Source organism: Lynx canadensis, chromosome C2 (assembly GCF_007474595.2).
Source record: "Lynx canadensis isolate LIC74 chromosome C2, mLynCan4.pri.v2, whole genome shotgun sequence".
NCBI lineage: Eukaryota > Metazoa > Chordata > Mammalia > Carnivora > Felidae > Lynx > Lynx canadensis.
Genome location: NC_044311.2, coordinates 84,970,473 through 84,983,426, shown reverse-complemented (window position 1 = coordinate 84,983,426; position 12,954 = coordinate 84,970,473). Strand labels below are relative to the sequence as shown.

Genomic DNA, 12,954 nt, shown 5'->3' with positions numbered 1-12,954 from the left:
GGATTAGGTACTGAGTATGCAGTAAACCTCATCTTGGATTAAAGTATTTGGAATACTCTTTTGCCTCACCAGGAGAGTTTACTAGAAGATCCAGTTGAAGTTTTAGCAATGAAACATCATCAGGGTCCTCTCGGACATAAAACAGCAAGAGAATGTTATGATTACAGGCATGTCCTCTGGTCCAGACAGAGCTCCCTTCGAGCTCCATCAGGAGTAGCTGGTGACCTTAGACAAGTTACTTAACTGTCCTAAGCTTCAGTTTCCTCATACATAAACTGGGGATAATTATACCTTAAAACGATTGATGTGCCAAGTGCTAATATATGGACAGTGCTTGCTATTATTATTATGTGGTCATGTTTCACTTCACAATGATTGGAGTATCTCATATTTCTTTTTCAGTGATATCGTGGTCCAAATAGTAGATGCTCGAAACCCACTCCTGTTTAGATGTGAAGACTTGGTAAGTAAAGTGTGACAAAATTCAAATGTGCAGTCCTCAGAGCCGCGGTGGGAGGACGGCCTCACTGACAGCAGTAACTGTAGGCAAGCGTTCTGTTCCCTCCTCTAGCTTCAAGTAGGCCCCCTCTCCTCCCAGGGTTGGGCGCTTACACACTGCTGCTGTTTAGACAGGTGTTTTCCTTCTAAAACAATCATTTTCATCTGCAGGAAGGGACAAACACATGAACTCTCTAGCTTCTAGTTTAGAAGCCAATTTGTTAATAGATATTTGCCAGTGTTTCTCATTTTTTAAGAGACATCGGTTTAAATAACATTGTACTTTTTAGTCCCGTCTTACCCATCCTGTCATGTTCTCTCTCCTCACACCTTACTTACTACCTGCTGTGATATTTTACAGTGAACTGTTTGTAAAACACCACAGGTAGTAATAATTAAGGAGTGAAGATTACATGAAAGAATGTAATACAGGCTTTGGATTAGTACAACACTGTACACATGTGAAGTATTCCTATTTGTGTTTGAGGACCATGATAGTAATAGTACAGGATATTTTTAAATCCATTGGTGAGAGACAAAAATCTCATTTGTGAAACTCTTGTGAAGTCACACTCTGGTGTGTTCCCTAATGAAGAGCTGTGTTTGGGAATTAATATCAATTAATCGAGTCTTGTTTTTCTTTTAGTCCCTGCTGGCTGACAAATCTAGCTCTGCAGTTCTTTAACTGTGTAAAAGAAATATTTCGGCAGTATCAGAGAGAGGAACAACAGTATTTAAAGTGGAAAGATCTATTACCCTTCAGCAGGACAGGAGAGCATTTCATTTTACCCTTTCCAATTTTTTATGTTGAGGGTACTTCTAAGTGTATGTGACCTACCTTTCTCAGAGCTTACTGGAAGGATCATTAGAATGTAGCAGGATGAAAACTCTTTAAATTAGGGTTGACTTAAAACTAGGGGCAGTAAAAATTTTTAGTCTTACTTGGGGGTCTTCAGTATAATTTGCCCAATATTTACTTGTTTGAAGAGGCCTTTCTAAATACCTTTGTCTTGCCCAGGAATGTTACGTGAAAGAAATAGATGACAGTAAGGAAAATGTCATTCTGATAAATAAGGCAGACTTGCTGACTGCTGAGCAGCGGAGTGCCTGGGCCACATACTTTGAAAAAGAAAATGTGAAGATTATCTTCTGGTCGGCTTTGGCTGAAGCCATTCAACTGATTGGTGACTCTGAGGTAACCTGAGGGCTTTTTCAGGTTGGGTTTCTGGGAGGAAGATTTCAGTTTCTGGTTAGTAAGCTTTGGGTTGGTTGGTTGGTTGGTTGGTTGGTTGGTTGGTTGGTTGGTTGGTTTGAAGTTTTATGGGAATTCAGGGATTTTTGTTGGTTCCCTAAATGCTCTGATAGTAGGATGATCTATACTATAGAAAAATGAATCACAAAGTTGCTTTCTCTGGTTGTCAAATAGTCTGACATCTCAGGGGCTCTGTGTTACACACTGACACTAGCTAAAATTTTTAATTCTTTTAGATTTTCGGCAGGAAGTTGAATAGGAAGTTTCATAATGACTTTAATAATAGTTCTTAACAGGAGGCGGCGACAACCAAAGCCTGTACCTCTACTTCTCAGGACTTGATTAGAATCTCTTTTGACATTGTTTTCAAAACGAAATGAAGTAATCCTAAAGCTATACCATGTTCTCTTTTAACCCAAATTTTACAGAAACAATTTGGGGGTGGGGTGGGGTGGTGGCGTGAATGTGTGTGTGTTTTAAGTTTATTTATTTTGAGAGAGAGAGCGAGCGTGCACAAGCAGGGTAGAGGCAGAGAGAGAGGATCCCAAGCACAGAGCCCGATGTGAGACTCGAACCCACAAACTGCGAGGTTATAACCTGAGCTGAAGGCAGATGCTTAACTCACTGAGCTTCAGGCGCCCTGTGTGCTTGTTTTAAGTAATCTCTACACCCAATCTCCACCCATCGTAGGGCTTGAACTCACAGATCGAGTCACATGCTCCACCAACTGAGCCAGCCAGGTGCCCCTGGGGTTTGTTTTTTAATAAAAAATGTAACTAATAACTAATAATAACTATGAAATGAAATTAGTAGTAGAATCTTAGATCTGGAAGAGACCTAAAGTAACACTTTTTTTCCTAGCCTTCTCCTTTTATCTCTGTCAACCATGTATTGACTTGTGTGTTGAGCTGGTTATCAGTGAATATAATACCCTCTCCTGATGAGTTTATAGGTTAGCTCACCTCCATGGCAAACAGTCAGATAATCTCTCTGTGACTACATTAAATGACAGAGACCTGGTAGCTCACTGTTCCTGTCTTCATTTAGAAAGTTCTTCAGGGGTGTCAGCGTGACTCAGTTGGTCCAGCTCTTGATTTCAGCTCAGGTCATGATCCCAGGGTCATGGGTCTAGCCCCCTGTTGAGCTCCGTGCTGAGAGTGGAGCCTGCTTAAGATTCTGTCTCTCCTGCCTCTCTCCCCTCCCCCACTCCCCCATCCACCCCCACACCCCGCTTGCTCGCACATGCACACACACAATCTCTCTCAATAAAAAATAAAAAAAAAAAAATGTTAAAGAAAAAGTTTTTCAGTTTAGTGAAGCTAAGTTGGCCTCCCTAACCCTTGATCTAAGGACTCTTCCTTTGTCCCCTTAGTTCTCTCTTCTGCAAACTGTATGTATTTTCTGCCTTTCTATTCATTATGGACACAATATCTGGGGCACTCTTCATCTCAAGTGTCTGTTTGCCTGTGTCAGGATAACATTAAAATTGGTGGCACCTAATTGAATATGTTATTCTAGATATGGTTTGCCCAGGATGTATACAGAGAGACTATTAACTTCTTGTAATCAGGATACTCCTAGTAATTCAGAGTTTTTGTTAATTCACCCCGTTTCAAAGGAGCTATATTATGGTCTTGGCTAATTTAACCTGTGAACAACCAAATCCCTCAAATATCTTTTAAAAATGAAAAGACTTAATGCAAATCTCGCCCCATATTTACATATGGAAAAAGTTTTTGTGTTTGTGGTTGGTTTTTGTTTGTTTTTGAGAGAGAGAGCGCGCACAAGCGCACGCATGAGAGAGCGCAAGTGAGGGAGGGGCAGAGAGAGGGGCGGACAGAGGATCCAAGTTGGGCCCTACACTGACAGCAGCAAGCCCAGTGCGGGGCTCGAACTCACAAACCATGAGATCATGACCTGAGCTTAATTCAGATGTTCAACCAAGTGAGCCACTCAGGCTCAACTTAGGACAGTACTGTTCCTCTGAAATATTGTTAGTGTTTGGGGCTAAGGTAGAGAATTCATTTTGGTTGTGCAATTTGCTTTTCTCTCCTTCTAGCTTTGAATCTGCAGATGTTGTGTGTTTGTGCTTCTGTATATTCTTTCCAGTCATTGATGTTAAACAGGTCAGAACCAAGGGGAGAGCTCTGTAACCTTTTGTGAACTTTCTAAGCACTTGGTACTAATAAGCATTCTGATGTGATGAATACAGATGTGTTTGCAAGGATAGAACAGTAAGGATCATTCTGTTGTTACTATTGTTAATAAAAACTAACCCATAAAAAGTTTATTCTGTGCCAGGCACCACTATCCTAAGCACTTTGTATATTTTATTCATTTAATCTTCTCAACAGTAAATGTAAGTGCTTATTATCCTCAGGTAGTCTGGCTTCCTAGTTTGTCCTCTTAACCACTATTTCTGTTTCACCTCTTTCCTGGGAGTCAGCATCTTACTGAAGGTTTTTGTTGTTGTATTTTTAAATTATCAAAAATGAAAATAGGATTAGTTTCTACATCTGTAGTCTTCCCTGAACTGTTACCAAGTAGTACGTTCCACTTTTTTACATAATCTGTTCTCAGGAAACCCTTGTTGCCTCCTGTTGATGACTATCTTTTTAGGGCTCACCAGCTGCCTTGAGGACTTACTCCCATATCCAACTCTGAGTTAACAGTGTGTGGTTATGGAAGATATTCTTTCTTCCTTCTTAAGTTAGCCATCATTTACTCCTCCCAGGTCTTCTGAAGTCTCTGATGTTTTTCATGATTTCTCAAGACCAATAACTAACTACTGTTGTGATGTATCAGTAATCACATCTGTCATTTGAGTATCAAACATGAACTTACTAGAAATAGTTTGATAATCACTGTACTCGCCTATCTGAAGCTTGGTTCTTCCTTTACAGTTGTTTAACCCCTTCTTATTTGAAAGAGCATGACAGTTTTCAAGCCGAGTACCTTAGTTTTTTCTTGGCCATCTGTTAAATTGCACTGTTTTCCTAAGAAATTGGCTTTCCCCTTATTTTTATTTTACTGTAACTGCCACGAAGTCCTTCTGTTGTCCTTCTCATTTTTCCTGAACCTAAACTGCTTCTAGTTTTAGGTGGGGTCTTTTTTAAAAGTCTTTATTTATTTATTTTGAGAGAGAGAGAGTGCACGTGCATTGGGTGGGGCAGAGAGAGAAATTCCCAAGCACGCTCTGCACTGTCATCGCAGAGCCCCATATACAAACCCACAAACCAACTGAGCCATCGAGATGCCCCTGGTTCACATTATTGTTACCTGTTTCTTTCATATTTTGAAATGATCCAGAAGAGTTCACGGTGAAGACACACCGTCTTCTTTACACTCATTGTTCATTTCTCATAGAAATTGCTCCCAGTTCTGTAGTTCTGTTAGAAGCCATACTATTTTGTTGTGGGTTGTTTTTTTTTTAAGTTTTGTGGGTTTTTTTGTTTTTTTGTTTTTTTGAGAGAGAGAGAACATGAGCGGGGAGGGCCAAAGAGCGCATGCGAGAGAGAGAGCGAGAATCCCAAGCAGGCCCTGCACTGTCAGCACAGAGCCCAACGTGGGGCTCAAACCCACGAATCGTGAGATCATAGAGTTCAATGCTTAACCAACTGAGCCACATAGGCACCCTCATGCTGTTTCTTTTTGACTCACCAGGCTTGACTGTGGAATCATGCCTATTTTCTGTGATGGTTTATGTCACTACTTTCCTAAAATTTAGGATACCTGTTTAACTCCCTGTGTCCTCTTCTGTGATGATTACTCATTCTAACATTAGGTAATTTAGAAATGATACCAGGTTTGCATCACTTCTAAATCCAGACCAATTCACTCCTGTTGATACAAATCAATATAGTAATACCATAAATTGTCTTAGTTTTGCTTTAATATCAGTAGGAATTCAGAAGAATTTACACATCCCTAAAGAGTAAATGATTTTTATCTTTTTTTTCTTTTTTGCATATGTGAATAATTTTCGCATGTGGAGTTGAGTTTTGTTTATTTCATCCTGAGGGAGCTGTGCTGCACAGCACTTTGATTTATTAAAGGCAATTATAAAGGAATAGCAGTTTCCTTAAATATGCAAACCAGTCTTTAAAAATGCAAATGTAAAAAACTCAAATTATAAATTCTGCTCTTCTTGCTTTGTGCAGAGAAGAGAATGTTAAATGTTTTATTGTTAACGAGAAATGCTTTGTTCTATAGGCCGTTGTAAAATGGCATACTGACAAAGAATTTAGCTTGACATGGGCTTTTCTAAGCTCTTGCTTTCTTTAAAGATGTATCTATTACAGAAGTAACGCATGTTGTTTGTACAGAGTTCAGATAATACAGGAACGCATAAAGTGACGGTCCACTGTTCCTCCCGTCCCCAGAGGGCACCACTGTTGATAGTTTGGTTGTGTCCTTGCACTGAAAGACTTACATTGTCTCCCTGTTTTCACCTTTTCTGGTCTCCTTCATGGCTTTTCTTGTCCTCTGTTCTTCAATAACCAACTCTGAATACTTTCATTAGAATGAAAGATGCCATTGTTCTACCCTTCTGAACTTTTGTGGTTTCTGTTATTTCATCAGGAACATGTGAACGAGGGTGCTGGAGAAGCCAATACAACCGAGTCTGAAAACTCCAGTTGTGATGAGGCTGAAAATCCTCACAGTGAGACCGAACAGCTCCTGGACGGAGGATCCCCGCCACTTGGTGAAGTTGCCAGTAGCGATGAAGACAACAGTGAGTACGAGGACTGTCAGGAGGAGGAGGAGGAAGTTTGGCAGACGTGTTCGGAAGAGGACAGCAACCCTGACGAAGAGCCCTGTGGCTGGGACAGGAAGGAAAGCTGTACTGTGGATTCTGAGGCTCAGGGCAGGAACACCCTGGAGAAGAGGCACACACGCAATTTCAGCCACCTGGTATCAAGGCAGGAGTTATTGGAGATCTTTAAGCAGCTACACACCGGGAAGAAAGTGAAAGACGGACAGCTTACCATTGGACTGGTAAGGTGAAATAGGTCCTGAGATTGTTACCACATGGGTATCTTTATATCCAATCCATTGGTAGCTACACTGGAATCCAAGGGACTACTAACCAGGCTTCTGGCATCATTGGGAACGTTATTGCCCTCTTATTGCCCACTGGCATTGTGGGAGTAGGCCGTGTGACAGGAAAAGTCAAAAGTGTACTCTTTCAAGGCTTACATTGGCTATACCTCTTTTCATAGTAATTATCTTCTCCCAGTTCAGCTCTACCAGTTCAGCTCCTTCCAGTTCAGCGCTACCAGTCATGTGACTTCCCAAGAAGTACTTGGAAAAGAGCACTTTTAAGACCATTTTCAGTCTTCCAGGTCAATATTCTTACCTTCTGGAGGCTTATGGTGTCATGTGATCCTTGCAAATTTGTACTGTAAATGTTCCAGATGCATTCTAGGGAGAATCCCAACATCTTTGGGCCAGGTACAACAAGATTGGTGCTTTGGTTGCATAAGAATAGGGGAAAGGAGGGGCTACTGGGTGGCTCAGTTGGTTGATCCTCCGACTTCGGCTCAGGTCATGATCTCACAGTTCGTGAGTTCCAGCCCCATATCTGGCTCATGGCTTACAGTGTGGAGCCTGCTTCGGATCCTCTGTCCCCCTCTCTCTGCCCCTTTCCCGCTCGTGCACATGTGTGCGCACTCTCTCAAAAATAAACAAAAAACGGGAAAGGAGATCACGTCCCTAGCTACATATACACTAATTCTAGAGGTGGCTGTGAGAAGTACCCAAACCTCAGGGGTGTACAGTAGAGCTCCAGACGGCCCCATCTTTAGCTAAGGAAGTGTAAGATGTTAGAGAAGGTATTTTATAGATCTTCCATCCAGGCAAGAAAACAAAACAGTGAAAGAAAGTAGATCATGGCAGCCTTAAAATCTTCTAGCTTTTAAGTTACGTGCCGAGTAGAGCAATCCTAATTGTTTTGAAGCACTGTCCCCCTCCCAAAGCGTACTTAAAATGATTATAGCAGATTGACATTTTATTTTAGAACACTAGTTAAAGGAATTGTCCCTGGAGCCAGGCAGACCTAGTGATATTCCCAGTTCTACAGTGGAACGGATTTACTTGCTATAAACTTTGGGAAATGTAGCTAATTTCTCTTAGCTTTACAACTCCACTTCTATATATTATTGCTAAAAATTCATTTTCCATATGCCACCAGAAAGCCCAGCTTCCCTAAAGCTAGTTTATTTCTCACATTTACGGACATGCTAAGCAGCCTTGCCACTTTCTGAATGTCTTACTCTAGAAATCTTGAAAATAGGTTAATTTACTCATCCTGTGAACATTTATTGATCACCGGCCACATGCCAGGCGTCCTGCTGGGCCATGACAGTCAGTGTATCTCCACCCTCCCAGAACTTCTAATTCCAAGTGTAGGGAGTGGTAGAGAGGACATCCAGCGCCCTATAGGAGTTGTATAATGAGGAGCCTGGTCTGCAGGAGGTGGGGGAGATGACAGCAACAGAAGTCCCCTGTCCCCAACAAAGGACATGTAAACAAATGGTAACATGTTATGTAATCAAGATATAAATAAACACAAAACATGAGAATATTGAAATTAATGAGCAGTTGTCTGACATATTTATGTAAGAGGTTGCACCTTAAAGTACAATGTGACAATGGAAGGAAGGGCCTTCAGACAAACAAGGTAAAGGTTTAAACCAAGCCCCAGGAATGGAAGTGTGTCCATGGACCAGCAGGTGGCAGTATGGCTAAGCATGGAGAGGGGCAAGAGCGAAGCTGAGCAGTGGAAGTGAGGCCTGTACTGGGGTGTACGAGGGTGTACTGGGGTGTACGAGGCCTGTACTGGGGGTGGAAGGTTTGGGGTTTTATGTTCCATGGGATCAGTATTTGTAATCTTCCAGTCATGCTGACGGAGGATTGTTTGAACCAGGTAAGAAGGAATTGGATTTAGAGGTACAGGGGAAAAAACCTAAGAAAAAGCCTGGAGCAAGACTGGCATGATTTGAGCATTTATTTGAGAATCTTTATATGATCCTGCTAAGACTCACTGAAGAGTTTTAATAGCTTGTTAACCCACAGCAAGTCCATGTGCCAAAGTGATTGTGTGTTGTGATGATTAAAATACCTATCTGATGCTTGACTTCACCCACAGTGTGGAAAATACAACAGAAACTGAAATGCCTGTAAGATGGGACATCGTGGGTAGAGCTGAGAACAAGGGGCTGAGGTTTACTGTAATATCTGCTGTTACAGCAAGACCTCTACAAATAAAATGTACTTAGCTTGACTGTGCATCACTGGAGACCTGTCTGAATAAATACATCCACACTGCAGGGGAACAAATTGTCCACAAACAGCACCTATCTCAAATAATCTTTTGAAGCAACCAGACACGCTGGAGTTGCACTATTTATGTATTATCTTTGGGTTTGATACACGTACTGTCAGACGCTAGTAACTTAGGTGTCTCTTGCAGGTGGGCTACCCGAATGTTGGTAAGAGTTCCACAATCAACACCATCATGGGCAACAAGAAAGTGTCTGTGTCTGCCACACCTGGTCACACCAAGCATTTTCAGGTATTTCTGCAGCATCAGCCTGTTTCCTCCTTAGCCAGTTCCTCCGGCTGGGTTTTCTGAGTTCTTCACCACTCGCGTGGTGGTCTTTTCCCTTCCTCTGCTGTGTGCCCAGCGTAAACCTCTCACTTGTCTTTCAGACTCTCTATGTGGAACCTGGCCTCTGCTTATGTGACTGCCCGGGCCTGGTGATGCCATCCTTCGTCTCTACCAAGGCAGAAATGACTTGCAATGGAATCCTCCCTATTGACCAAATGAGAGACCACGTTCCCCCTGTGTCACTAATATCCTTTCTGCTTTAGAAAGACTGGTTGTTATGTGTACACTAGGGCTTCAAGTTTGTTTTGGACTTGGCTTTGCATTGGATGTATTGAAAAACCTGAAACACTTAACAGTAACCTGCCCAAGTTTATATGTGAGGTAGCATCAGGATTGCAGAACCTCATGTCCTGAGTGCAGCAGTGTCGCCTGGAATCAGTGGAAGAGCCCAGTCTTGGATCTCAGCCCCGAGTTGCAAACCTGAATCCTGACACTGCCATTTGACTATTTGTGTGATAAGCTTGCTTAACCTTCCAGAAACTCTCTTTTCTGAAAAGTGCCAGTAATAATAGCTCCTTCACGGTTGATAAGACCTGAATGGAGAGATATACGTGTTTATGGTTTGAAAGACTTCATACTCTTAAAATGTCAATTCTCTTCAAATTGATACATCAGTGCAATGCAATGCAATCCCAATCAAAATCCCAGCATGCTTTTAAAGTATGCAAATAGGCCTACCAAAAAAAAAAAGGAACTCTGCTGCTTCCCAGCATAATGAGTTAACTTATGTGAAGCACCTAGGATAGTGTGTGACATGAAAAAAATATTGTTAAGAACCACAGTGTCTTAAGATCTTACTCTACTTACAAGCCAACAGGTTAGTCTGTTACTGTTCCGTGGATGCTGGAGGAAGATAGGAAGGAGACTCCGTGAAACTGACATGCCAATTTGTTAATTTATAAGTAGCGTGAAATTTCTGGCCCTGTACAGTTCTTGACAAGATTCTTCATGACTGCCCTGAAGGCCACCGCATTTTATTTACCCCAATTTGATTTCTCTTCCTGTAAGAAATAATGAGAAAGAATTCATCTGCCAGGATTGATAAAATACAGTATATCGCTAAAATAGAATAGTATATAGTTGTTAAAAATACTGCACTAAGTCTGCCTGTGGTAACCTCTGTAGATCTCGAAAGATCACATGTACGGTGTGACACCCATTTCTGCAAAAATTGTCACCTCACAGAACAGTACTTTGCATTAATAGATACATGTGAGTGTGAAAGTGGGAGAAGCAGACCGGCGGAGGTTTGCATTTGTAATACAATTTTTTAAAAAAATGGTTTTTTTAACATTTATTTATTTTTGAGACAGAGACAGAGCATGAACGGGGGAGGGTCAGAGAGAGAGGGAGACACAGAATCTGAAACAGGCTCCAGGTTCTGAGCTGTTAGCACAGAGCCCAACGTGGAGCTCGAACTCACAGACTGAGATCATGACCTGAGCCAAAGTCGGACGCTTAACTGACTGAGCCACCCAGGGGCCCCTGTAATACAATTTTTAATAGACGAAATTGTTACCACTTCTTGATAGTTGGGAACACAGTTGTTACATTATTTATGCTTTTCTGTATATTTTCCGTTTTCTGTTTGAATTAATAATCTGATGTGTATTGAGCATTAATTACAAGCCAGATAAGGTTGGGTTCTGTGGAAGCTATGAGCATGAATCAGCCATGGATCCTGCCCTTTCTGGATTCGGTCTCGGGGGCATATGGGGCATGTGCATGAATAGCCGGTATAAGGTATAATGGTATTTAAAGAGAAAGCATTTGAAAATTAATGAATAAGTGTACTTCTTTTTTGGAGACATAAAAAGGCTTCGGTCATAGGAGTGCTAAGGTACCATGGTCTCAGAATTAGAGGCATGTGTCAGAAGCCGTGGTGGGGAGGGGTCAGTTCAAGGTAATGGATTCCTTGACAAGCTTATGTTTGCCAGAATATTCCGAGATATGTTTTAGAAGCTACCTATGGCATTAATATCATAAAGCCTAGAGAGGATGAAGATCCCCATCGACCTCCGACATCAGAAGAACTGTTGACAGCTTATGGATGTGAGTTGTGATTTATTTTAAAACATGAACAATTAAATGAACAAAAAGTAACAACATAGTTAATGAGAGCAACTACTCCTGCAGAGATAGAAATTTACATTTTTCCTTAGCATTTGTCATGTCATCTTCCAAGGTTTGTGCTTTCGTTGTCTCTGTTGGCCTTGCCTCCAGCTAGCTGCTTTGGTGGTGGGTTCAGAGTGCAGCAGTAAGGGAGGGGAGCTGACTGCTCCGTGAGTAGCATTTTACTTCAGTGTGGTAAGTGCTTTCTGGAGTTAGAGGAGGAGATGCTTTGAATCCCTTGCCTCTCCTCAGGTCTGCCCTTTGCTTTCACTATAGCAGTCAGGCCCCTCCCTGTTGAATGCCTAGATACAGACTGTTGAAAGCTCCCACAGAGAGCACCAGCAAGAACCAGCAGTTGTCACATGCCTCTAAGAAAAGGCCCTGAGGGCATAAACTGTTCAGAAGATAACCAGGTGTAGACACGATTCAGATTGAGGCTGTGCTGGCTCTTTCTGGAGTCTTCTCCCAAACAGGGAAGAAAAGGGATGTTGGGAAGGAAATGAATATGCTGTCAGAGCAGGTAGGAGAGTTGTGAGGGCAGCATTGGAAGGGAAAGCCCTCAGATTGGGATGTTGCTGAATGTGGTCAGGGTAGGGACACAAAACAGCCTTCCATCAGTCCCTCGGAAACCTTGTTTGACATTAACTTGAACTTAGCTTAGTTGAGAGACTTTAAAGAGGATAAATATTAAGCATTTGTGATGAGACCGGTGTAGTCACAAAACCACGTAAGAGACTTTAAAGATCACTCCACCTCTCACCTCTTTTTTTTTTTTAAGACGAGTAATCTAAAATCAGAGCATGAAATGACTTGCCTACAGTGGTGTCTAATCAGTGGCGCATAGCCTGAGTTTCATATTCCAGACCTCTCTCCAGTAGTGGGCTTCCACCAGACTTTCCATTTGATTGGACTTCCAGATAAAACTAAAAGTAATCGTTTTTTAAGATTTTTCATCTAATGCTGATAAAATCAGAGTAAGGAAAAAGCCAGTTTGTAAAGATGGATGACCACATACGTATAGTTTCTAAGATCATTTTGCAGGTCTGTAAAGAATAGTCTCTGACAGGGGCACCTGGGTGGCTCAGTCGGTTGAGCGTCCAACTTCGGCTCAGGTCATGATCTCACAGCTCGTGAGTTTGAGCCCCACGTTAGGCTCTATGCTGACAGATCGGAGCCTGGAGCCTGCTTCCAATTCTGTGTCTCCCCCTCCCTCTGCCCCTAACCCACTCACTTTCTGTCTCTGTCTCTCTCAAAAGTAAATAAACATTAAAAAAAAATTTTTTTTTTTAAGAATAGTCTCTGATGGTTCATAAGACATTGCTAAATAACTTTAATTTGCGTATCTTTACTAATGAAATGGAACATCTGTGCATATGCTGGCCATTTCTGTTTCTTCTGGGAATCACCTTTTTCTATGCAT

The 12,954-nt window shown here is 41.8% G+C and overlaps 1 protein-coding gene across 1 annotated transcript in view; it reads left to right on the top strand.

Moving 5' to 3' along the window:
* The window catches only part of LSG1 (large 60S subunit nuclear export GTPase 1), a 39,868-nt gene that overhangs the window by 19,371 nt on the left and 7,543 nt on the right, over positions 1–12,954 (top strand). Inside the window, exons 6-11 of the mRNA XM_030329658.1 lie at positions 403–463; positions 1,517–1,693; positions 6,332–6,748; positions 9,225–9,326; positions 9,464–9,607; positions 11,351–11,474. Of these exons, the coding sequence (XP_030185518.1) occupies positions 403–463; positions 1,517–1,693; positions 6,332–6,748; positions 9,225–9,326; positions 9,464–9,607; positions 11,351–11,474 (1,025 nt within the window). The remainder of the gene's footprint in view (positions 1–402; positions 464–1,516; positions 1,694–6,331; positions 6,749–9,224; positions 9,327–9,463; positions 9,608–11,350; positions 11,475–12,954) is intronic.